The sequence below is a fragment of the Benincasa hispida genome, chromosome 9 (assembly GCF_027475165.1).
Source record: "Benincasa hispida cultivar pf3 chromosome 9, pf3_genome.v1.1, whole genome shotgun sequence".
In the NCBI taxonomy this organism is placed as follows: domain Eukaryota; kingdom Viridiplantae; phylum Streptophyta; class Magnoliopsida; order Cucurbitales; family Cucurbitaceae; genus Benincasa; species Benincasa hispida.
The window spans coordinates 24,840,587-24,868,093 of record NC_143486.1 but is presented as its reverse complement, the minus strand read 5'-3'; the positions used below and the strand labels follow the sequence as shown (position 1 = coordinate 24,868,093).

Sequence of the window (27,507 nt, the reverse complement as noted above, 5' to 3'; positions counted from 1 at the left end):
ATGTCATCGTTTAGTATCCCCCGTAGCTAAACGATCGCTTAGCTCCATCGTATAAAACATCATCACGTTGTTTAGCATCGTAGGTAAGCTATTTGTTTAGTTCCATCGCATAGAAACTTCAATGCATCGCTTAGCACTTTGTCTACACGATCGCTTAGCTTCGCATCTAAACGATCGCTCAGCACTATCGCGTAGCACTTCATCGCATCGCTTAGAGCGCATCGTTGCTAAACGATCGCATAGTAAATTCAACATATCGTTTAGTTCCCACGCCAAAACTAAACGATCGCTTAATGCTATCGTATAGCAAATTGAACGCATCGTTTAGCTCCCGCGATCGCCTAGCATTCAACATCACAACGACCAACATCCATTACTATACGATCGTCTAGCTTTTCTTCACACCGTCTAATTCATGAAGCTAAACGATCGTTTAACTACTGAAGCTCAACGACGATAAGAACAGAGGCTGATTTTCTGGAACTGCAACTCGGCCTCTTCACTTGTTTCTTCGATTTACACCTTAATTTCAACTCTAATGACTCCAAATAAATTAAAGATTCTTGGGAACACATTAAAGCTCATCAAGCAAGAGCCAATTACAAATTTAAATGAGAAATTAAAGAGAATTAAATATCCAAAACTCAGAAAACCATATCAGTGCACCAGTTTCATATTTCTCATATAAAATACCCACCAAACCAAAATTAAACGAAATTGAATGCTTATTTGATGCTCTGATACCAATTGTAGGATTGTATCAATAACAACAGAAGCACAAAGATCATCTAAACACTCAAATTCACTAATTTTGGCAATATATAAAGCATGCTTTTGCATTAAAAAAAATGAGTTTCAAGACATACCTCTTGTAGAACTTCTTCAAAGCTCCTTCACTAGCTGTTATCTTCTCCAAATCTTGTTGTAAACTACCTCAAGACCTTCCCCACTATTCCCTTGGTGCTTTAGATTGAGTTGTGAGACTCAAAACAAGCTTGAATCAAGGGATGAAGGAGAAAAGCTCACTGCAACAACCTTGTTGAAGAACCTCTTTTCAAACCGAATTTTCTCTAAAATTCTCTATGGATTACATCCCCGATTTTCACTCCAATTTCTTCATTATATTGCAGATCAACATGCAAAGAGAAGAGTTGCATAAGTTGCAGCTCATGCTTGGAGAAGACAAGGCAAAGATATTGCCATTTGAGTGAGCTACTTGGTGATGGAAAATGGAAAAACCTCTTTTTTCCATTTAAGTGTTTTGTTTTCTTTTCCTTTATCAATTTTATCTCAAAAAATCAAATTTTGATTTTTTTTTAAAATCTATTTTGATTTTAAAATGAAGATTTTAATTAACTTCATAAATTAATTATTAAATAAAACTTAATTAATTTAATATCAAATATTAAATTAATTTTAACACATATCCATCTTTATATATTTAAATCATATTTAAATATATAAATTCTCATATTCCATTTAATTCTAAAAATTAAACATATAATTATATCTCATGTAATTACTAATTTCCTTAATTCTAATTTGAACGTTTCAAATTAACTTATCACACTATTCTAGAGCTAGTCCGTTACAAGCTAGTAGGGGGACCTCGCGGACCTACAGATCATGGGTTCCAACGATCTGAGATTAATTGACCAAACTCATTAGACCAAATTAATCCCCATTCGTTAACTAATGGGTCATTCCACTAAAGCCCATAGTTGCACTCCTCTCACTGTAGATATATTATGTCCACATGATTTAACCACAATCAGCAAGTCGACCCTTCACAGGTTGTTCGTAATAACTGTTGGGTCAAATATTTGTTTTACCCCCGAGATTACGTCTTATTCCTCAAGTCCCTACTGATCCTCTAATGAACAACTGGTTTGTGATCCAATTACCAAACCAAACTCTCTCAACCCAGTGAGAGGGTGTGGCCCCTTGTTCAAGACATGGATTCAGTACTTGAGAGAACAACCTTTTTCCTATCCCTAAATCGGGTAGGCGTGAACTCCGTCTTGCACCCTATGTCCCCAACTATCTATCCGGTCTTACCCCTGAAATGGGAGTCTTATTGAGCCAGCACTGTTGAGCCAACCCTTAACTATGCAAATCTAAGGGCAATCCCGGATAAACCGGATTTCATAGTTAGCTCAGAATTAAGATCGAGTTACCAAGGTCATCTAGGTGAAATAGTCAATCTTAAATAGTAAACAACATTATAAAGTAAGAGTGATTTATTTCTTGGTCTTGGTCTTATGCAAACTCATTACATAGGACGCCCCCACTTCTCATGTCATAACATGTACGGATTAGGATCACATCGTATGTAGCACTTTACAACTCTTTGTAACAACTACAGAGTATGCCACATCCAATGGTGTTACCAGAATAAGGTACCAGCCTCATTCATGTACCATAGATCATTTTGACTATTTACTCAAACCCGATCCACTCTTATGTCTCCACATAAAGTTCAAGTACTCATACAATAGTCATGGGTCTTAGTTTATTGGATTTAGACTTTCATACAATTTATGAGATCAATAACAAGTATATTGATAATAGAAAATGTTTATTATTTTACAAACTGCGAGTTTTTAGGACATAAAACCCAACAGATGATATCTTGTTCATTGGGAATGAGACAAGTTTCCTTGCTAACGTAAAGAGATGGTTAGCAACACAATTCCAAATGAAATATTTGGGTGATGCTTAATATGTTCTAGGAATACAAATCTTTCGAAATCGAAAGAATAGAACATTAGTACTATCTCAGGCATCTTATATTGACAAGATGTTGTCAAGATATAATATGCAAAATTTCAAAAAGGGTATGTTACCTTTTAGACATAGAATTCATTTGTCGAAGGAACAGTATCCTAAGACACCTCAAGATGTTAAGGCTATGACAAGAATTCCATACGCATCTGTAGATGGGAGTTTGATGTACGCAATGTTATGTATACGCCCTGACATATGCTTTGCGGTTGGCCAGCAGGTTCCAATCCAATCTAGGACACAGTCATTGGACTGCTGGCAAAAACATCCTCAAGTATCTAAGGAGAACATTGAACTATTGGCAAAAATATCCTCAAGTATCTAAGGAAAACGAGGGACTATATGCTTGTGTATGGACCTAAGAATTTAATCCTTACAGGATACACTGATTCTGATTTCTAGACTAACGTAGATTTTAGAAATTCTATTTCAGGATCAGTTTTCACTCTCACTGGAGGAACTATAGTTTGGAGAAGCATTAAGCAAAGTTGTATCGTTGATTTCACGATGGAAGTGGAATACGTGGTTGCATGTGAAACTGCTAATGAACACAAATTCTTTGTTGATTTGGAAGTAGTTCCAGATATGCACTTGCCTATCACACTGTATTATGACAATAGTAGTGTTGTTGTCAACTCAAAAGAACCAATGAGTCACAAATGTGGAAAACATATTGAAAGAAAGTACCATCTCATCAGAGAGATAGTACACCGAGGAGATGTGATCGTCACAAAAATTACCTCTGAAGACAACCTTGCTGATTCATTTACAAAGGCCCTCTCGGCTAAGTATTCGAGGGCCACCTGGATGGACGAGGACTCTGAGTAGTGTAATCTAGGACAAGTGGGAGAACATCTATGGTATTGTAGATGCCCCAGTTTATTGTATTTTTCCTTTGTATTTCTTAACAGTATATTGTATATATTTGTTCTCAATGAGTTTGCATATAGACTAGACCATGAAAATAGCCACTTTTCTTTATAACGACCGTTTACTGTTAAAACTGACTATTTAATTATTAAGTAACCTGGGTTAACTCAATCTTAATCCTAAGCTAGCTATGAACTCCTGTTTGTTCGGGATTATCCTTTTATCTGCATGGGTGAGGTAGTCCAATAACACTACTCAATAAACCTCCCATTTTGGGGATAAGTCCAGATGAATAGTTGGGGACATAGCCCTGTAAGATGGAATTCACTCCTACCTGATTCAGGGTTAGCAGATAGGTTGTTCTCTTAAGTACTGATTCCAGGTCTTGAACAATCAGGGCCCTGCCTTCTCGTGATAGAGAAAGAACTTGATTCATAGGTATTACAAATTAAAATTATTTATAGAGGGTCAATAGGAACTTAAGGAACGAGATGTATTCACAGGGGTAAAACGGTTATCTTGACCCAGTTTGATTACAAACAACCTGTGAATGATCGACTTACTGATTATGATTATATTAAGTGGACATAATATATCTATAGTGAGGAAAGTTCAACTATGGGCTATAATGGAGTGGCCCATTAGTTAACGAATGGGGGTTAATTCGGTCTAATGAGTTTAGCCAATTAATCTCGGATCGTGGGAGCCCATGATCTGTAGGTCCGCGAGGTCCCCCTATTAGCTCGTAAATGGATAAGCTTTAGAGTAGCATGATAAGTTAATTTGAAACGTTCAAATTAGAATTAAACATAATAGGAGAATTTATATTTAAATATGATTTAAATATATGAAGGTGGATTTGTATAAAAATTAATTTAATATTTCATATTAAATTAATTATAATTATTTAAATAATTATTTATTAATTTTATTAGAAAATTAATTTATGAAATTACTTTTATAAAATTAATAATATTTTCAATTTTAAAATCAGATTGATTTTGAAATTTTTTTTTTTATGAAAATAGAAAAATTAGAAAATGCACAAAATGGAAAAATGAGTTTTTTCATTACCAGTTTCAACTAGCTCACTCAAAAACCATTCACTTTGTCTTCAATCACTCCAAGCATGAGCTGCATCTCATGCAGCCATCTTCTTTGCATGTTAACCTGCAATAAATAAAAAAGATTGGAGTGGATTTGAGACATACATTCAAAGAGTTTTTTTTTTTTAATAGAAAAATTCATGTTGAAGAAAGAGTTCTTTAAACAAACTGGTGCAGTGAGTTTCTCCCAAGTTTTCTGTTCGTTCAAGTTGTTCTTGAGTCTCACAACTCATTCTAAAGCTCTTAGAGGATAGTGGGGAAGATCTTAAGGTGGTTCACGACAAGTTTTGGAGAAGAGATCTACAAAGGTATGACTTCAAACCCTCTTATATTTGATGAGCATGCTTTAGTTTTTGCCAAAATAATGAATTAGAATGCTTATTGATCCTAGTTACTTCTGATGTATACTAATTTACTCTTACAAGGATGACACTTAAATGTTAATCTTAAAAAAAAATAAAATTTTACAATTTGAATCATCAAACTAACTATTAGATAGCCTTTTTTGACCAATTTGTGGAATATGAATTTACCTTTTTCTAAAACCGGTGAAATGATTTTAGAAATATTGATGTCTATTTTTTCTACTATTATGTTGCATCAGTATATAAACTATGTTTTTTAAAAAAAAAAAAAAAATCTTGAGCCATAATTTTAAATTTCACTATTTCATTAGAATGATGTAATATTTGAAAACATCAAGGGATAGGTTGTTTAAAACATATCGTTGAACTTTTGTTTAGTGAAACAATAATAGAACGTCGTATGTAATATTTTTTAGATCTAAGAAAAAATGAAATAGAAGAAGAATAATTAGATCTAAAAGAACGACCATAGAGAGAACGCAAAAAAAATAGAAATGAGGAGTTGAGAAAAAAAAAAGTGAAAATAAAACACATACGAGCCAGACAGAGAAAGAAGAGAGAAAATGAAAAAGACGAACCAGACGGCGAAAGAAGAGAGAAGATGAGATAAAGGGAATAAATGTGAAGAGAGCATGAGAGAGAAAAACGACAAAGTAATTGAGGGAGTTGGGATAGTAATGAAAACGCGTGGGAAAATGGGTGAGAGTAAGAGTGATAAAATGGTAGGTAATTAAATCCACCATTTTCTTTTTATCAATGGTCGTCGAAGTTGGGCACACGAAGGTGGTAGGCAGAGTATGTTGCTGAAGTTTCTTGTGCGAAAGTAGTCGTTGGAGTTATCGCTAGAGTTTTCGTCAGAGGTGGTTGGTGGAGCCCGGAGTTCTTTGTCGAAGTTGGTCATGCAAATGTGGAAGTCAGAGTTTTTTTACCGAGGTGGTTGTTGGAATTGGTTATCGGAGTGTCATTGGAGGTGGTTGTTGGAGCTCGTAGTTGGTCGTTGGAGTTGGCCACCTGAGGTGGTCATCAAAGTATGTCGTCGGAGTGTGGTAGTGGCAATGCCAACGGAGACCGATGGGTGTAGCCATTAAAAACATTGGAGGGAGAGAGAATTGGGGTGAGTTGGTAAGATAACCAACTTAACCCCACCAACATTAAAGTTGGTTGTCAAACATTGAGTTGGTAAACAATACCAACCCAACCCAACTCTCCTCGATTGTCAAACACTCCCTTATAGAGTTCTTAAGTGGGCTTCATGAGCTTGGGTTCAGTTGGTCCATGATCTTGGCCTTTGGGTCCAACTAAATGAATTAGAGCCTTATTTGATATTTGGGTCAAATTAAGCATATTTTTGGGCTCAATTGGACTTTTAGCACAAATAATAATATCAAATTAGACCAAATTAATTTTATTCAATCTAACAGTCATGAAGTAAACATGTTGCATCATCGAAATTTGTCAATTTATATCTTCAACTTCAATTTGGAACACATGTTAACTTCTAATTAATCTCAATTTCAATTATTTGAAATTTCGTCAATAATTTAGTAAATAATGTGAAAATTTGCGATTGACCCAAAATTTCTCATTCAACGATGATTTTCATGATTTAAACTTCAGCCAGTTTCAAAAAAAAAATATATGTTTATCAACAAATAAAAAAATAGTTGTCTTTTCAAATTTGTTTGGTATTTTTTATGGAAAATTATTAAAAATATTTACAAAATTTAGCAAAATTTTAGAATCTATCCATGATAGATATTGAAAGATATTGACAGACTTTTATCCGTGTCTATCAATGTCACTGATAGAAATATATCAGTGTCTATCATTGATAGTTCTAAAATTTTGCTATATCTTGTAACTATTTTCAACAATTTTATCGTTTGAAATAATTTCCCATTTAAATACTTAGTTTTCACACACAAAAAATCATTTAAATTGTTAATTTTACATAGAGTGACATTTAAAGATAAAAAATTTTCAAACCTCTTGAAATAAACAAAACACCTAGCTTATTAAACCATTTAATTGTTAATACATATATTATAAGTTAGAGACGTTCATGGGCCGGGATAGAGATGAGGAAACCCTATTGTCTTCATCTACACGAAAATTTTCATTTAGTTTCACAGGGACTAGGCGAGGGATTACCTCAGAGATGACTTCTCCATGAGGAAAATTTCCTAATTGGTTTTTTAAACAAAATTTTAATTTATTTCAATTAAATAGAAATTTTAAAAATATGTATATATTTAATTGGATAATTCTAAATACAATTTTTATTTTAAAAAATTCCAAATTTTGCTAATAAAAACAATAACATATCCCTATTACTCGAATTTCTAAAAATTAAAATTTAAATATTACAACATCTTCTAACGTCGAGGGTTTTGTTTAATAATAATAAGGGAGGAGGAGAAGGGTGGGGTTGAGCCTGGGAATAAAATCATGTACCCATCCTCATTTAGCAGACCAAAAGAAATTTTTGTTGCTTTCTCCCTATCCATGTGTATTGAGAATTATGTTGGGATTTATGTCCTAAATCTAGAAGTCTATAAATCTTTATAAACAAATTATTAAGGTCTCGTTTGGTAACCATTTGATTTTTAGTTATTGAAAATTAAGCATATTTCCTCTCAATTTCTTGCAATGATTTTCATTTTTCTTTGGGTAAAATAGTTGAATTTCTTAGTCAAATTCCAAAACTAAAAAGTTTTTAAAATTATGTTTTTTTTAGTTTTTAGAACTTAATTTGGTTTTTGAAAACATTGCTAGAAAGTAGATAACAAAAAAGGAAATTTAGAATTAGAATGAGTATTTATAGATTTAATTTTCAAAAACTAAAAACAAAAAATCGAATAGTTACCAAACAAGACCCAATGAATAAAATATTATTTTTTTCGAACAAGTGTTGTTTATTGTTTGCATAACTCAAATCCAATAAACTAAGATCCGAGATTATTTAATGTAACTTGAACAGTATGTGGTTGACATATAAGTGGATCATGTTCAAGGAATAACCTAAAAGGTCTATAGTATATAGATAAGATTGGATATCTTATCCTGGTAATACTATGGATACAACCCACTTTGTAAATGTTATAAATATGGTAAGCGTTACAAACAGTTTGATTCAAATCGTTTATGTGATGACATGTAAGTAGAGGTATCCTATACAGTGAGTCTATATAAGACCGGACCATATAATATAATCTCTCATTGTAACACTGTGAATTGAGAAGATTTATATTTCAAATGATAACCATGTAACTCGATTAGAGATGTCCACAGGACGGAGCGGGGCCAAGGATGCCATTCCCCATCCCCATCCCCGCTCCCCATTTCATTCCCCATCACCATAAAATTCTCCACGGGGATTCCCCGCAGGAATTTGCGGGGATCGGGTTCCCCGTGGGGAATTTTTTCCTATTACTTTTTTTTTTTTTTTTTTTTGTAAAAAACCAATTAATTTAAATCACTAATGTGAGAAAATTTTAATTAAATAATTAACTTTATCACTAAATTGTTTATTATGGTTAGTTTTACATGAAAATTTGAAAAAAGCTAATTAGTTTTTTTAGTAGAAATAAATAATTATAAATTAAATTATTTACATATATAATCTAAATTTAAATATTCAATTAAGCATATTCATTGTTTTTTCCAATAAATAATCAAATTTGAAATTTAAATGTTGTATTTATATAATAATAATAATAACATAACATTAGATAACTATAGTAAATAAATATGAAGAAGCTAATCGGGATGGGGACGGGGAACGAAGGCAGGGAATACATTCCCTGTCCCCATCCCCGTTTAGCTCTTGGAGATTTTTTCCCCACTCCCTCCCCTCATTCCTCGCCTAATTGGGGAATTCCTGCCCCATCCCCGTGGAAAAATTTGACATCTCTAAACTCGATCTCAATCCTAAATGAGTTATGAACTCCTATGCGTGAGGGACATTCTTTGATTTGTATGGGTCTTAGGTGCCAACTTAATATATCTACCATTTTGGGGACGGTATCGAGTGAGCAGCTGGGAAAATAGCTTTAGAATATGGAATTCACTCATTTTCGATACTAGGAAAAGTAGATAGGTAGTTCCCAAGTGCTAACTTCGAGACTTGAACAATGGGGTCTTACCCTTTCACTGGCCTGAAAGGGACTTTGTTCATGGTTAGACCATAAACAAAATTGTTTATTAGATGATCAAAAGTACTTAAGGTACAGAGGTAATTATAGGAGTAAAATGATAATTTGACCCAATTGTAATTACAAAGAAGGATTGACTTGTGTAATATGATTAAATTAATGGACATATAAATATTCTGCGAGTGTAGCAATGGGTCTTTAGTGGAATGCCCATACTTAATGAATGACATTAATTTAATCAAAGAGTTTAATTAATTAATCATATATCATTGGAGCTTATAACGATAGGTCCATTAAGTTCCTCTACTAGCTCACAAATGGATTGAAACAAGGATTCCAAAGGGTTCAAATTATTTTAAGGGAATGAATTATATATGGTACAATTAATATAATGTATATAGATACATTTTAATATAAAGTTAATCTTGAATAAGATTCCAATTGAACTATCTAATATGAAAAAATTAATATTTGAATAAGATCTAAATATTATCTTAATATAAATTGGATTTATATCTAAATTATAGTTTAAAATTATTATGAATTGGGATCCATATTAATACTATAGGTTACGAGAGATATGTATATTAGAATATGATTCAACTAAATATGATATTATTTAATATAAGATATTTAATAAATATATTAATCGAATTTAGATTTAATTGTTAATTAATTTAATTAAGTTGGTTAATTAAAGTGAATTAATTAATTAACGCTCATGCATTGTAGGAGAGTGGATTAGTGAGGTGAAGGGAGTTACAACTCCCTCACTTATGAAACTTTCAGAACAGTCTGCAGTTAAAGAAAGATTTTTTAAAAAAAAAAAAAAGAAAAAAAGAAAAAAACGACCAATCTCTCTCACTCAATTACTCTCATTTTTGCAGGGTAATAGTTTTTTGACAAAAAAGTTTTTCTTCTCTAAATTTTCAATTGGTTCCCACCATTTCAAAGAGAATAGTATAGAAGACCGGTAGTCGTGTCTTGTTTAGAGCTTAAAAAATGTGGTTCCTTTGATCGTGTTGTTTTCATTCAAGATCGGAAGAAGATTTGAAGAGAGTTTCTTCAAAGGACAATCCTGTAAAAGCATGCTTAACTTAATAATTATATTTTCCTGTAACAAAATTGGATAAAAAGTGATTAAACGCTTCTACTACGGGAATCAATCCCTTCAAATTATCTAACTCCTTTGAGGTGGGCCTTCACAAGTTAAATGGACATCTTTAGTATGTTTAACGTTATGGTTAAAATATTTAAAATTATTCAAGTTATAAAACAATAAAAGTTGAAATCGAAATATTATGTAAATGTAAATATAACAAAAAAAAATGTTGGACAAAAAAAATACACTTTTGATCCCCTGATGTTTGAAATTGGAGTCTATTTGGCCTTTGAGGTTTTAAAAGTGACACCTTCAATCTATGAGGTTTAGAAAAATGTTTTAAATCGTCCCTCATATCTTTTGGTCGCAAGTATTTAAATGATTAGACTCAATTGATGTGGCAAATTTTAATGACCAAGGCTCCATTTGGGATTACAGTAACTGACAGTTGAAATCAACTACGAAAAAAGTAAAATAATGCTTGGTAAATTTCAGTTTGAACCTAAAAAAGTAAGTATTTAGTAAATAAATACAAAAACATCTTATTTTAGATATAATAACTAAAATAAACTTATAATCAACTTTTTTTAATTTTTTTGTAATTTAAAATTTTAAATAATTTTTTAGTATGATAATTTTGTTTGTTATAGTTTAATTTTTAAATATTAAGAAAAATAACTTTATTTAAAAAATGAATACGGTATACTTTTAAAAAAAATTATGCATTTAATTCATGAAGAAAAAAAATAGATTCAATTAGGTGAGAAATAGATAGATATATGAAATAAATCTTCTTTTTGAAATATAAAATTGAAAACTAAACATTAATTAAAAATTCTACATTTTAGAAAATTTTAAAAACTATTTAAAGTCAACGTGAAATTAACGTGGTTTAAAAAGTGGTTTGGTTTAAAATAGTTAAAATTTTTCCAAATGACTTTTTGAATCTAGTTGTAATTTGTGTGCTTTAGTCATATGAACAAAAGTAAATTATCATTTAACTTTTTTTATATTCAAATTTAATTTATGACTTAATATAATATAATTATTTGAAAATATATATGATTTGAATGGTAACTGATTTTGTTTAATTTAATTTTTTTATAAAAAAATATATTTTTCTAAATATTGTTATAAGAAATTAAACTAATTAAAATTTGAAATAAATGTGAGAAAATAAATGAAAGTAATGAAAATTTGAGATGGACAAAGAAAGGTACCAAATTTTTAGAAAAGTTAAAATAAGCTCCATCCAATAGTTTTTGGAGTTGAAACAAATTTAAAAATATGATTTTAGGTAGATTAATAAATGAATTATTTTATAAACAACTTAGCAAGTTAAGATTCTCTAAAATAGCTTTTTGGGATTGCAAAAGCTCCAAAATAGGCCTAAGTTACAATTTTTTTTTAATGAATTTAACAAAAAAAAATATTCAGAAGCCATATCGGCTATGAAGCACAGACACAGAAACGACTAAGATATGGATACATCGATACGTCATTTTTTAATATATTTTTTAAATATATATATTTCTAAAAAAAAATACGTTGAAGATAATCTAGGATATAGATAAACTTAGCATACAAGTTAATAACAATACCACAAAATAGAATACAAACACTAAAATATAATACAAAAAAAGCAACATCTAAGATATCCAATACAAAATAAAATGCAATAGAAAAGTGACTCATTGCAAAGAAGAAGAAGATTAGAGAGAAGTATGAAAAGTGCTCATTGCAAAGAAGAAGAAGATTAGAGAGAAGTATGAAGATAAACAAAGAACTTAAATTATCCAAATGGTTTATATTTTGGACTGGGGATTCAATGTGAAGATGGAGATTAGATGATTCTAGTCTAGGGTTTAGTTCATTATTTATTTATTTATTTAGTTTTGGACTGAGTAGTGACCTTGCCTAAAGATTAGATGAGTTACTTATTTTTTTTTTAAAAAAAAAATATGCATAGAAATAGATATGTCAAATCGCGTGTTAGATACGTATACTGATTCTTGCATGTCGGATGACCCTTTTATCTTCGCATCCCATTCCTTCTTGTATCTTCTTTGCCAATTAAACTCTTTAATAATCCTCTTCAAATTGTCCAATACCCCATTTTCAAATTAGTCCCAAAGTTCTCTCAAATCGAAAATAGAAAGAAACTCATTTTCAAAATTGATCCATCTTAAAAATAAATTTAAAAAAAAAACCCAAATTAAATTCCCCTTGAATAAAAAATTGAAAACACCCTACGCAATTAAAGGCATGTTAGTGGGATTAATTAGAACACTAACTTAAAGTGTTCTTAATTGAGATGATTTAAAACTAGAAATATAAGCTCTTTTTATAGTGGTAGAAGCTCAATCACTTTCTTCAATTTTTCCAATGTGGGACTGACTGTCATTTCTAATATTTTGTCAAAACTCAACATTAACCACATTCATTTTATGCACGTGAACGTGGTTTTAGTCAACCACAATTGGCATATCACTCCCTCCATGATCTAATTTTTGTCGCCACCAAATTCTTCTCCCTAAATCTCACTAGAGCTGTAATTTAATGATTGACAATACATTTACACTTCACTTCTAAACTTTTTGGGACGAAGATTTTGAGTCGACCGCGTACATGTTGACATGTTGACTGGCCACCCTTTTCGTCGACGAGATCTGGATGTTGCTCTTGGTGGCAATGACTCTACATTTTTGCCTTTTGGTGTTGGCTTTGACGATGTTGATTTTGATGAAGACTACTTCGCATGATAAAACGGAGTTAAAGAGGTGAAAGAATAAAATATTATTCTAACCAGATTCATTTAAAAAATGTCATTTTTTTAGCTTAGTCATTAAAATTTGGCACATCAATTGAGTCTAACCATTTAAATACTTTCACATCATAATTTCTAATAGTCAACTACAAGCCAAAGGATGTCATGACTATTTAAAATATTTTTATAAATTTCAATGACTGAAAGTGTCACTTTTAAAACCTCGAGAACCAAATAGATGTCAATTTCAAACCATATAAACCAAAAGTGTATGTTTAATAATCACAATAACAACAATAATAATAATATTATTATTATTACTATTAAATTAAGATAAACGGGGTCGGGGCATCCATGCCCTTGTTTAGTTTGTTAGTAGCCGACAGATCCGAAACTTATTTGTTGTACCATGAAAATCATTGCCTTGAAGGCAAATTCAGCATGACCGTGATACGAACCGTTGTTGTCGATTGCTCCCTAAGATTAATACAACATCCGCTTCAGACGTGCACTCGTCAGACGGAAGGTTGGAATTACAGTGCCGGTTTGCTTAGAATCGGGAAAGTGGAAAATAGGGATTGCTAAATCTTGATTTTTCAGATTTGAAGCCTAAGATTTTGTAAAGTCACAAAGAAGAAGAAGGAGAGTCTCAACGAAATAAAACGTTTGGAAAAATTAAAATCAGATATGGAAATAAAACGTTTTTATTTTAAAGCAATTAGGCGTTTAAATATTTTAAATGCCCATAGTTGGCCTTCAATGACCACATCCCATACATTCAGTGCCCATCGTTGCTGCCTACATTTGACAACCACCATCATCCACACAGCCACTCCACCGACCATCAATGGTCATAATATTTTAAATGTAAACTTGAAGTTAATAGTTTATTGTATTTAATGGTTGTCATTTGCAGAAACATTTTAGAGCAAACCAAAAAGGAAAAAATAAATTATTAGAGCAAACCAAATAACTTTTTTTAAAAAAAAATCAAATAAACTTGTGTATAAAAATATTTTGTAAAAAATGTGGCTAAACATAAGTATCTATTCCTAAACAATTTTTAGTATTTAAACGTATATGTATTTGTAAGAACACATTTTTTCACTGAAAATTCAAATCTCACTCTAAATTTATAATTTTGAAAGTTCATAAACTAAAATAGATACAAAATCTTTACCAAAGTGTGATTTAACCTAGATCAAACAACTACAACTACTAACTTGATCTATATATAAAAAAGGTTTAAATACTACTTTAGTCCTTATACTTTTGATTTTGATTCATTTTGATCTCTATACTTTTAAAATGTTCATTTTGGTCACTATACTTTCAACTTGGTTCATTTTGATCCATATATTTTCAAAAAGTTCGTTTTGGTCTTTGTACTTTCAACTTTTGTTCATTTTAGTCATCGAACTTTCAAAAAATGACCATTTTGATCAGGAGTAAAAATGAAAATGAGGGGATCATAATGGATACTTCTTAAAAATACAAGAATCAAAGTGAATATTTTGAAAGTACGTAGACCAAAATGAACTAAAAAGTTGAAGTATATAGACCAAAATGAATATTTTGAAAGCATAGAGATCAAAATGAATTGAAACCAAAAGTATAGGAACAAAAGTAATATTTAGAACTTAACAATAAACAATTATGCATTTGTAACGCAAAATTATGTTATTTATCACCATTACTTTGTCTTCACTAAAGTTTTAAATGAGAATCCAATACTTTTATTGAAAAAATGATCTCATAAACAAACAAAAAAAAAATTCTTCCCTCCCATATACCAAAAAAGAGCAATGATATGTTGCACCTAACTCATATATTCCCACTTTTTACTACATAAAAAGAGAAATTAGAAAAAAAATCATTAAATTTTTTTAAAAAACTACCACATGGCAATATTTTATTGGATTATACGGTAGATGCACTAGGTGCATCTAAGGAACACCCTTTTTTTTTTTTTTCATATTCTTTTATTGGATGTAATTTTGTATAAAACTAGAAAACTGTTATTTAGATAGATTGTTTTTATTTTTATTTATTTATTTATTTATTTGAGAATGTCTGTTATTTACATTGTTAAATGATTGAATTTAATGAGCAATGATATGTGATTTACTTTGTTAAAATAAAACGTTTTATTGAATAACATATATTTCATATAGTAAAAATATTTAATTATCTTGCCAAAATGAGCCTAATTTTACACCAATACTATCGAATATCATTATACTCAAAAGTCATTAATATTTTATATCAATGATTGCAACTACAACAAAAGTTAAGTTTTTTTCAATTAAAAAATAAAAAAAAAGTTATATATATATATGATCATAAGATAAATATAATCTATTAATTTTTTCAGTAAAATATAATTCATCATCGATTATTATTAGGAGTGTAACAAAAAACCAAAAAATCGATAAATCGGACCAATTCAAATTGGTCCTTTGGTTTGGTTTGATTTTTCAATGTAAAATTGGACATATTAGTTTGTCTTTAAATAAATCCAAAAGTAATTGGATCGATTTAATTTTTTAACTAAAAAACTAATCAAAACCAACCCAACTCAATAATATATATATATATGCTTAAATTTTAATGGACGATGTACTATTAGTATTTCATTTGATTGGATGGACGATAGATTGTATTATTATTTTTACTCTCAGCACTTCACTAATTAGAGTGCAAGTATATTTACTATTTAGAAAAGATCCAATTATTATTATCTAAAATAAAATAAACAAAAATATCTAATTCAATTAAAAAAATAAATAGGTCAAATTTTAATTTAAGATAAAACAAAAATGATCAATTTAAAACAAAAATCATGAAAATTGAACAAAAAAAAAAAAAAAAGGAAAATGATCAATTTCATACCATCATGAAATCAACGCAATCCAAATCCAAATCATTGGTCTTGTTCTTTATTGAACAATAGTTTGGTTCTCTATTTTATAAAACCAATTGGTTCGGTTTGGATTTTGATCTAAAATTGAGAAAATCGAGTCAATTATGGTCCTTAATTATCATTAATTTGATTAGGCAATTTATTACCATATTAATTATCAAGCAATCCATTGTGGAAATTTAATAACTAAAATAGAAGAATAATAAAGGTCAGGTAGGAAAAAGGAAAGAAAAGATAGAATTAACTATTAGGAATAATAATAAGAATTAGAGCGAGTAAGGGCAAAATGGTCATATAGGGGATTCGAATCAAAACATTTGTCACATCCATAACGGTTATAATGTAAATAGCGCGAGCTTAACGATCTCATGCGGACGCACTCTGATCCGATTCCGAGCTGTTGATTTTGAAGTCATTATAACCTCTCTCGGATTTCGAGCTCATTTCTGTCCCAAAAGCAATTCCCCAATTTCATCGTTTTGATTCTTCGTAGCTCCCCCGAATTGATCGAGCTCCTTCAGAATATCAATTATTATTCAATCTACAACGCTGAAAGGTTTGTTTTCCGCATTTCCCCCTGTTTTCGTATTCTTTTTAGCCAAATATTTCCGTTTGTTTCCCGAGAATTTTTTTGGAAGGATTGGGATATTGATGTTTAATTGTATGAAAGTTGAATGAGAATACCGATACTGTTGTTTGGTTAGGTTCTAGTATTGAAATGTAGACGTGAATGTGCAGTGCTATGTAAATCCTTATTTTCTTTTCTCATTTTCGCATTTGTTTAAACCATATATTGCCGTTTGTTTCCCGAGAAAATGTTTGGACGAATTGGAAGATTGCTGTTTAATTTCATGGAAGTTGGATGAAAAGACAGATACTGTTGTTTTCTTAGGTTCTAGTATTGAAATGTAGAAGCGAATGTGCTGAGATATGTAAATCTTAATTTCCTATCGTTTTGGATTTATTTTAGCCTAATATTTCCGTTTGTTTCCTGAGAAAATGTTTGGAAGGATTAGAATATTGATGTTTGGTTGCATGGAAGTTGGATGAGAAAACGTGAGAAGACAAAAATGTTTGGAAGGACTGTTGTTGGTTAGGTTCTAGTATTGAAATGCAGACACAAATGTGCTGGGATATGTAAATCCTAATTGGATCACAATTTTCTGTTGTTTTTCTTTTTGTCATCATTCTCGTGATCACAACCCTGAAACGATGTTTATGATATATTTTTTTCTCGATATCCTTCATTATCTGAGAATAAATACTGAAAAGGCATGAAGACGAGAATGTAAAACTCAGAAAGTTACTGAAATTTGGTTTAGGTTGTAGGACAATTTTCAATCTGGTTTGCTGAATTAAAAACAACTGATAGGATAGAATGTATTTGAACTGTAAATTACAAGACAATTTTGTTTCTCCACTCAGTCATCAATATGAATAGTTTCACAAACCAGCATCGAAGCTATTATACTAAATCTGAGAATTTTTATTGTATATTTTTGGTAAAATCAATCAGGAGATCAACGATCAAGGGGATAAATAATGGCCAGTCTTCAAGACATAGGTGTTTCTGCAACAATCAACCTTCTCTCTGCATTGGCATTTCTTGTGGCATTTGCGCTATTACGGCTTCAACCAATCAATGATCGAGTGTACTTTCCCAAGTGGTATCTTAAGGGGATAAGGGGCAGTCCAAGACGCTCAGGACATGTGCACAATGTTGTCAACTTGGACTTCAACATGTATATTAGGTTTCTCAATTGGATGCCTGCAGCATTGAAAATGCCAGAACCCGAGCTCATTGAACATGCAGGACTTGATTCTGCTGTGTTCGTTCGAATTTACCTTCTCGGGTGAGTTGAATTTTGGTATGTGCATTTACAAGACTATAGAGTTTGAGTATATTATGTTATGATATTCATTTATAGACCATTTCAGGAGAAGCTATATGTGATCTAGTTTGTACTACTGCATGTTATATATCACATTTCACGTTTTGAAGGATAATGCATTTAACAACACATATCTGCAGCTTGAAGATATTCATTTATAGACCATTTCAGGAGAAGCTATATGTGATCTAGTTTGTACTACTGCATGTTATATATCACATTTCACGTTTTGAAGGATAATGCATTTAACAACACATATCTGCAGCTTGAAGATATTTGTACCAGTAACATTGCTTGCTTTCGCTGTTCTGGTGCCTGTCAATTGGACTGGAGATACTTTAGAGCATGCCAAGGGCTTGACATACAGTGATATTGACAAGCTCTCAATATCCAACATTCCTCCAGCATCAAAAAGGTTTCCTCTTCTTATCTGTGGAATATCTGTTTCCACCTCTTTTATTGGAGGCTGCAATAATCATAGTTTTCTGAAGTGCTAAATGAACCAAAATGAAAAATTACTGTGAATGGTCCCAAGTTCAGTTATCAATCCCCAATTATGTTTCTTGAATTCTTTACAGCAACTTTAAGACAGATCGAAAATTTATTCGACTCCTGGAGATTAAATTATCGCATCTTTTTTATGAAACTACTGAGGACGTAACCCATTATTTTAAATTAAAAACCCTTGGGAAATTTTATTTTCCATTTCCTATAGAGTCAATATCTTTGTGCTGCTAACTTAATATTTTGTGGTTGTATGTTTTTTGAAGTGTATTTCAATAATCGTTGAAAGAAGTCCTTGGTGTAGGTATCATTTTATGTTTCTTTCGCTCTTACACAGCATTCTTTTCCAGATTTTGGGCGCATATAGTCATGTTTTATGTCTTCTCATTTTGGACGTATTACATTTTATACAAGGAGTACAAGCTTATAGCTAACATGAGGCTACGGTTTTTAGCATCTCAAAAACGACGTCCAGATCAATTTACAGTGAGTTCAGATTGTAAACTTTTCTATATTTGTAATGTCCTTTTTCTCAACATTATACCCTTGGGGGGAGGCGTTAGACCTCCAGTCCAGAAGGTTTATACAAGAAAGGCAAATGGAATCGTGACTGTTTCTAACCTTTAAAATTATCAGTTTCAGTTATTTTTCTTTATTTGGTATTTTAGATTAAGGAGCTATAACTCCTTTAGTCTAGTTATGTTGTGTGTTTTCTGTAAAAATTGGATTATCTGGTATTTTGTGTGGTTTCTGGATGTTTATGGAGAGATGGTAGAGCCTCTAGAATTGGTCTCTAGCTCTGTGTTGAATTTTTTTGTGGATTTAGTGAATTGATAGAGAATCCTATCAGGAGGGGAAGAAAATGCATTTGCACGTCTAATAAGATTTGTATGATAAATTCCATCTAGCATTTGACGGAAGAGCATTGCAGATTTCACAAATCTTTAAGGGTAAAACATGTCATTGTCTCCAAAAAAAATTGCTTTCATAAAAAGATAGGCAAATTTATAGTCTCTTGTGCAAATGTGAATTTGCATCTATTTGATTGATGACTATAATAGATTTTCAAACACCAGTATTTTACTGTTTTTCCTCAAGTACTCCGTATCTTTCACGTCAATTCTAAATTCATGTTTCAAATGTTTGATTGAAGTGATTTAAAATGATTGTTTTGATATTTTTTTTTAAATAGTAATTTGATAACTTTTATCGTTAATAATTTATTTGAAGCTCCTTCACAGGTCCTTCTGAGGAATGTTCCTCTAGATCCTGATGAGTCAATCAGTGACCACATTGAACATTTCTTTTGTGTAAATCACCCTGATCGCTATCTGACACATCAGGTATGAAAACTTTTACCGAGATAAATGGTATGTAAATTTCGGATCAATTATTGATGTTGCAAAGAAAATAAGTTTATGATGTCACAATACCAATGTAGAAAAGAACTATATTAGTCATATTAGTTTTTCCCTTTGAGGTATATTAATGCAGCAACATGGATGGTCATGCCTGGATCCTGGAAATATTTTTATCTCTCATCTGAGCTTTCAAGTGTCAAAGCAACTTTATTTATTTATTTATTTCTTCTTTACGTAGCTTGTTTATAATGCAAACTATCTTGCAAAGTTGGTTGAAAAGAAGAAGGGTTTACAGAATTGGCTCGTATACTATGAGAACAAGTATGAGAGAAACCCTACACAAAGGCCCACCACAAAGGTATTTTTCTTTATACGGGAAACTTAAGTCTCTTGCATCTCTGAATTTTCTCATCGAGACTTTCAATAACCTTTAAGAAGTGAAATGCATTCATAGACAGGTTTCTGTGGACTGTGGGGAAGCAAGGTGGACGCAATTGATTATTATACTGCTGAAGTGGAGAAGTTAAGTGCAGAAGTGAGTAAATAAATCATGTACTCTCTTCATCACATTTTAACAAGCTTTCTTTCAATTCCTCATCTGACATCTGGTTTCGTTATAACTTACTTTTGCACACATCAAAACTTCCATTATTGTCCATGTTTTTGTTGTTACCTTTTCTTCCTTCATCAGATTGTAGCCAAAAATGGTAGCATTTGGTTTATAGGCCCTCCATTTTCTTGTACTTGTCCTTTCTTCAAAGAAGGAACATATTTTTTTAGCAATGGCCAACACTTTTTAGTCAAGGGAAAGGCTCTACACCACACACATGTAATAGGAGAAAGGAAACGTATATGCAAACTGATAGTTGTCCGATCACCTACGTATCTTGAAAAGTCTTCCTACGGTCTATTTAGCACCCCCTGCCCACACACACATGTAATATGGAAAAGGGAATGTATATGCAAACTGATAGTTGTCCGATCACTTACATATCTTGAAAAGTCTTCCTACGGTCTATTTAGCATCCCCTGCCCCCATCTCGAAAGGAAAAAGGAAAAGTTGATGCAGTTTAACTTTATTTTTCTTAAATCATTGTTTTTCCTGAATAAGCACTTATTTTTCAGGTTTCATGTAATCAATAATCTGCCTTTAATTGAACGTGGTACCAGTTTTAAGACACGTTCTTTTGCATCCTTGAATACTAATTTCTTTTTGTAACACAATTGGTCGGTGTCTAAGATGTTATTTCCGTACAGGAAAATGAAGAAAGAGAGAAGGTTCTAAGCGATCCCAATGCCATAATTCCAGCAGCATTTGTATCATTTAAGACACGATGGGCAGCAGCTGTATGTGCTCAAACACAGCAGTCCAGCAACCCTACAATTTGGTTGACAGAATGGGCTCCTGAACCACGTGACATCTTTTGGGATAACCTTGCTATTCCATATGTAAAACTTGCAATACGAAAATTGATAATGGCAGTTTGTTTATTTTTTCTCACCTTTTGCTTTATGGTACCCATAGCTTTTGTTCAATCCTTGGCGAACATAGAGGGAATTGAGAAGGTCTTTCCATTCTTGAAGCCCATAATTGAGAAGTAAGTTCTTTCCACCTTTATAACCTTCTAGCAATATCAAGTTTTTTTTTTCTTTCGTTTAATATGCCTAATTCTTAATACTATTCAGTATTCAAGCTTCTCAGAGTCAAAAAAATGCAACTGCAATTTATAATAACCCAGGCCAGGAAGTCCCCCATTGTTTACGATGAACTATAGGCTTTAACATGCATATAAAACTCCATGACAATTTATTACCTTCTCTTAAACTTCGTGCAACAGGTAGATATCCTATTGTGGTGGCAGTTATGGCCTAACAGTTACAGTTTCAAACACTGGAAACATTTGTTGCAGGAAGGTTATAAAGTCTGTCATCCAAGGATTTCTTCCGGGAATTGCTTTAAAGATTTTCCTAATTCTTCTCCCAAGAATTCTCATGACCATGTCACAAATCGAAGGTTTTACATCCCTGTCAGCGTTAGATAGGAGATCAGCTGAGAAGTATCATATGTTCATTCTGGTCAATGTATTTTTTGGAAGCGTTATAACAGGAACAGCATTTCAGCAGCTTCAGAAATTCCTTAATGAGCCCTCAACAGAGTATGTTCTGCTTTCATCTGGGGAAATTATGCTAATATCCACAAAGGTTCTTTAGAACAAAATATTATTTGTATTACGGAAACAAGTTTTTCTAATAATCGTCAAGAAGATAAGAAAATTTAGAATCAAGTATAAAAAGAAATATTATCATCCTGAATTTTTTTGCAAGAATTGCGACTTTATTTTTACAACAAACTGTGCATGAACCAAAGTTTTTTTTTTTTTTTTTTTATTGTTATTATTGAAAGAGCATAAACCAAAGTTAATTTAATAAGGCATTTTAAAACGAGCCTTTAATTTAATAAGGCCGTTTAAAATGAGCCTACTCGAAGTTTTGATATCTATAATTTTGCATTTTCTGGCCTTTATCTATCCAGATTGCTATGGCATGCACTTTATATTCTTATTTGTTTGTTTTCAAACGGAATATTCTTTGTAGACATGTAAGCTCGTTCAGTCGTTGCACTTTCAAGATCTGGGTCTTTTCTTACATTCTTGTAGTCAAGTATGAGATAATGGTCCCGACTTGAAACGATATGATAAGCGAGCCTACCTTTTCATACTTTTTATAAATAAAGTGGATACTCCAATATGATGCATCAACTCATTCTGTTTTTCCAGGTTCACAAAAACTGTTGGTGACTCTATTCCAATGAAAGCTACATTTTTCATTACTTACATAATGGTTGATGGTTGGGCTGGAATTGCTGCAGAGATTCTCAGACTGGTTCCACTGATCGTATTCCACCTGAAGAATACATTTTTAGTTAAGACAGACCAAGACAGGGATCAGGCAATGGATCCTGGTTGCTTGGACTTTCCCGTATCTGAACCTAGAATACAGCTTTATATCTTGCTGGGGTTTGTGTATTCTGTTGTCACACCAATACTGCTCCCTTTCATCATTGTCTTCTTTGCTTTCTCCTACCTGATTTATCGTCATCAGGTGAGTCTGCTGAGTCGTTAGCTATCATAATCCCATTTTAGCAATATTAGACTTTATATCTCGTCAACTAACATTGCTTCATGATGGTTTTTCGGATTTAGGTTATGGATTTTAACTCCTGTGTGGCTTCAAATTTCTGGGAAACTCACTTTAAAGAGCTTTATATATGCATGAAGGAAATAGTTTGTTCAATTTATTCAACCATATTACATAATGTTCGTTTGTCATGACAAGAAATTAAGTATACTTGTGCCTTAACAGACCAATGGAATTAATGAACATTATATTACAAAAGGTGTTGTGCCTGCTGTCCCAGATTACTTCTAGACTCTGAATATAGTTTGAATAAACTACAAATTGAAGTTTCCAATATAATAGCTTAAGGATTTCTACTGCTTGATGGTGCTTATGATGCTTATATTTTTCAGATTATTAATGTATACAACCAGAAGTATGAGAGTGGTGCAGCCTTCTGGCCGCATGTTCATCGTCGAGTGATTATTGGTTTAATCATATCCCAGCTTCTTCTGATGGGATTGTTCAGCATGAGAGAGGCTGAGAAGTCATCACTATTTCTTGTTGCACTGCCCATTTTGACAATATGGGTTCACAAATTCTGCAAGGGGCGTTTTGAATCTGCCTTTGTCAAGTTTCCCTTACAGGTTAGTTAAGGCCAACAAAGATTTCAATTCTTTTCTCAATCTTTGTGAGAGATCATCTTGCTTTTCCATTGGCATGCAATAAGGAAACTCAAATAGTAACAATAATTCTGCTAAAGATATGTGAGGTTCATAATTGTTTTAAATTAACTAAGAGACACTGACACCAAAGATTTGAAATGAATATTTAGTGATAAATTAAGGTTCAAATTGTCAATCTTAAAACCTAAGGACCAAATTGAAACAAAATCCAAAATTATAACATTTTGAAACCTATGGTCTAAATTGAAATCAAACTCAAAACTTAAACGACTAAAAGTGTAATATTTCAAAACCTAGGGACTCAATGGAAGCTAACCCCAAAACTTAGGGACCAAAAAGGCACTTGTTCCTCAATATATACAGACTGTTTTTTGTATTTTTGAACTTCTGTGATATATTAGCTGGTCATGTGTTTTAAAAATCCCAAAATAAAGACAAAAAAAGTATTATAAGCAACATGTCATGGGCCAAAATGACCATAGCTCAACTAGCATAGTGCTTGTATGATTAACCTCGAAGTTAGTGGTTTGATTCCACCACCCCACATATTGTCAAAATAAAAAAAAAGTAACATGTCATGGATCTAGACACCCAAAACCTTACTTTATATTTTCAAAAAGTTAAATTATAAAAAATACCCTTGAACTTTCTCATTTGTTTCAATAATACCCTGATACTTTCAAAAGTTCAATATTACCTTTGAACTTTCGTAAACATTTCAAAAATATCCTGGAGTAAAAATTCTTTAGAATTTGAACGTTCTAAGTCCCTATTTATGTTGGAAACTCTAAACAATTTATACTCCAATGGAAGTTTTGAAACATTTATGAAAGTTGGGGGTAATATTGCAATTTCTAAAAGTATGAGAGTATTTTTGAAACAAAGAGGAAAGTTCAAGGGTATTTATTATAACAGATACACATTTTTTTTAGAGGGGTATTAGATATACATATTCTTTATGATAGAGTGAAATCCAAATTGAAAAATATTGGCAGGATGCAATGGTGAAGGACACACTGGAAAAGGCCACAGAACCAAATTTAGACTTGAAAGCCTATTTAAAGGATGCTTATGTACACCCAGTTTTCAAGAGCAGCACAATAGAACAACCTATACTGATTGATGATGAAGAAAGCAACCCTTTGGTTCCTACAAAGAGAAACTCTCATAGGAGTAGTAAACTTCCTTCTGAAGAGAACTCTGAGACAGATGCCTAGGCAGGTTGCAAATATATATTATTTTAATGAACTTAGAAAAAAAAAGCATCTAATTTACTCGTCATGATATTTAACTGAAAATTTTCATTTAGAGGCTCCTCCTCACACTCTTTGATGTATGTAGCCAGACTTTGGTCAACATTAGAAATCATGAAATTGTACTCATCATATAGAAGTTTACTTCTCCTTTGGGTTCCTTTATGTTTTGGTTCAAATAGTGTAATTGTTCTTCTTAAGAGGTTTAACATGTTTCCTTTGCTCATGAGATTTGAACCTAATGAAATTTCATGGTCTTATTTGTATACCATTTTAGGTTAGGACTAAAATTACTATCCTCAATTTCAAAATCAGTTTGAAACATCATTTAAGCTTAGTTTGGAATTATCTTAACTTTTAAAATGATTGTTGACAACCGTATTTTAATAAAATCAACTATAATTTGAAGTTTACAAGCGTCTCAGTCTTGACTTGAACAAAATGGTTATAGTGTTTGGTAAATAACTAATAAATTATCTTGTTTTAGATATAATAAATAATAAATTAAGTTTTAGACATGTTATTATTATTATTATTTTTCATATAATTTATCAATTTTAAATAATTGGTTAAAATGATATATTCTGTTTTCTCTAGATTAATTTTAAAATGGAGGGAAATAGCTTTTATTATTATTATTTTTTTTTTTGAAAAAAAAACAAATGACATGGTATAATTTTAGGAGAATCTAAAAGTCGGTAAAAAAAGTTGAGTTTAAAATGTGTGAAATGAACATGTCAAAAGTGGTTTTAATTGATTTAATCCCAATTTGATATACCAAATACAAAAAAAACGGTTAAGATTTATTTTATAATCACTTTTATCTTCTTAAAAGCAACAAAAATTACAACATTAATCATTCAAAATCAATGTAATATTTTATTTCGCCTTCAAAATGTAATTTTCATACAACCAAATTTGAAGAAAGATGGGGAATGGTCCTTAAAAAAAAAAGTAGCACTCAGGTGGGGGAGGTGGATTGTCAAGGTGAGGGAGAATGAGGATAAGGAAAATTAAGGCTCCATTTGGTAACAATCTCGTTTTTTTTGTTTTCGGTTTTTAAAAATTAAGCTTATTTCCTTCCCAATTCTTAGAATGAATTATATATACAATTAGGGGTGTTCAAAACTCCAACGACCAGAAAAAATCGATCAACCCAACCCAACCCGTGCGATTTTAGGTTTGAATGGCTTCAAATAAATAAAAAAATTTATGAATTGAATTGGTTCATTGGTTCACTTAATATAATCCAAACCAATCCGAACGAACTTGAAGTTATTATTAACTTTAAAATATATATTTTTTGTTACTTATAATACATATATTGATTTTAGTTTTATTTAATTTCATTATTTTTTGAATAATTTATTCTCTAATAAATCTTTAAAATGGTTTCTTAGCACCTTGAAAAGAAAATTTTAATTATATAAATTGAAATTGAGTTGTTAACCTTAATTCAATATATGAAAATAATTAAATCAAACTTTTACGTATTTACATTTTACTTCTTTTTAGAACAAAATTTTAAATAAATGACCTGAGTAATCCGAACCAACCTAACCCAAAAATTTCATGGTTGGATTGAGTTGAGTTCATTTTTTTAATAAGAGTTATTTGGATTGAAGAAATTTACAACCCGAACAATTGGGTTGGGTCTAAAAAGTTCTTCAACCCAATCCAACCCAACCCACAAACACTCCTAAATACAATAGTTGAATTCTTAACCTTTTTTAAAAAAAATTAAAAATTAAAAACTACTTTTTTTTAGTTTTCAAATTTTTTTTGTTTTTTAAACCATTGGTAAAAAATAGATAACATATAAAGAAATTTGAAGGTAGAAATATTGTCTATAGACTTATTTTTCAAAAACAAAAAACAAAAAACAAAAAAATCAAATAGTTATCAAAAAGAGCCTAAAAATTTCTAATATCTAATAATTTCAATTTCAATTTTAATGAAGATTATAACTAATATGTTGTTGCCAAATCACTAACTTAAAAATATATCATTAAAGGGGTTGTTTGATAGTTCACTAGAATGGCGTTGGGTGGGCTTAAAGAACCCACCCGATGTTTGATGTTTGTTAAAAGAAATACAACTATTAGGGAAAAAAATTTTGTTGATAATTGATATGCGTTGATAGTCATGCGATGGTCTGAAGAATATACGTTAATGGTGTATGCGATGATCATATGATAATCTAAAGAATATGTAATACCGTTCCTATCACAAGTTTTCTTGCTCTCTCGCCAAGTATAATAAGATTGCAAGTTTCTCGAGGTGATCCGAGGTCGAACATGGGGACTTGCAACTAAAAGCTGATTATAAAGTAATGTGTTTAAGGTGATGAATAAAAATAAAAAGAAAGAAGTTGATTGCTATGCACTACTCCTACTTCTAGCTAAACCGATTGAATAATTGAAGTTTGACTATGAGAATCGGTAGAGTTGCGGCAACTGTTAACGCGTAATAAGATGCATGGAGAAGTAAGATTGGGGAGGATAAACCACCATGTCCTTAAGTTTGGTCACAAGGGTAATCCTAGCTCGCCACACTAACGCATCACACACCTCTCAGTGGTCAACCACATGCTTATATATCTATAACGCATGGTTGTATTGAG

The 27,507-nt window shown here is 31.4% G+C and overlaps 1 protein-coding gene across 1 annotated transcript; it reads left to right on the top strand.

The window, feature by feature from the left end:
* Nucleotides 1-16,487: 16,487 nt before the first annotated feature.
* Nucleotides 16,488-25,108, top strand: LOC120085474 (ERD (early-responsive to dehydration stress) family protein). The gene is made up of 12 exons (XM_039041452.2): nucleotides 16,488-16,627; nucleotides 17,588-17,924; nucleotides 18,229-18,378; nucleotides 18,818-18,953; nucleotides 19,709-19,810; nucleotides 20,067-20,186; nucleotides 20,283-20,363; nucleotides 21,086-21,426; nucleotides 21,739-21,984; nucleotides 22,606-22,930; nucleotides 23,359-23,592; nucleotides 24,627-25,108. Exons 2-12 carry the CDS (start codon nucleotides 17,614-17,616, stop codon nucleotides 24,846-24,848), a joined length of 2,268 nt encoding a protein of 755 aa, XP_038897380.1. The 5' UTR covers nucleotides 16,488-16,627; nucleotides 17,588-17,613; the 3' UTR covers nucleotides 24,849-25,108.
* The last annotated feature ends 2,399 nt before the right edge of the window (nucleotides 25,109-27,507 follow it).

What these genes read in the sequence shown, in the direction of transcription:
- LOC120085474 (XM_039041452.2), top strand. Translation starts at nt 17,614, where the DNA reads ATGGCCAGTCTTCAAGACATAGGTGTTTCTGCAACAATCAACCTTCTC. An exon ending in ATCGCTATCTGACACATCAG is followed by an intron (nt 19,811 to 20,066) that starts GTATGAAAACTT and finishes TTCTTTACGTAG; the next exon opens with CTTGTTTATAATGCAAACTA. An exon ending in ACCTGATTTATCGTCATCAG is followed by an intron (nt 22,931 to 23,358) that starts GTGAGTCTGCTG and finishes TATATTTTTCAG; the next exon opens with ATTATTAATGTATACAACCA.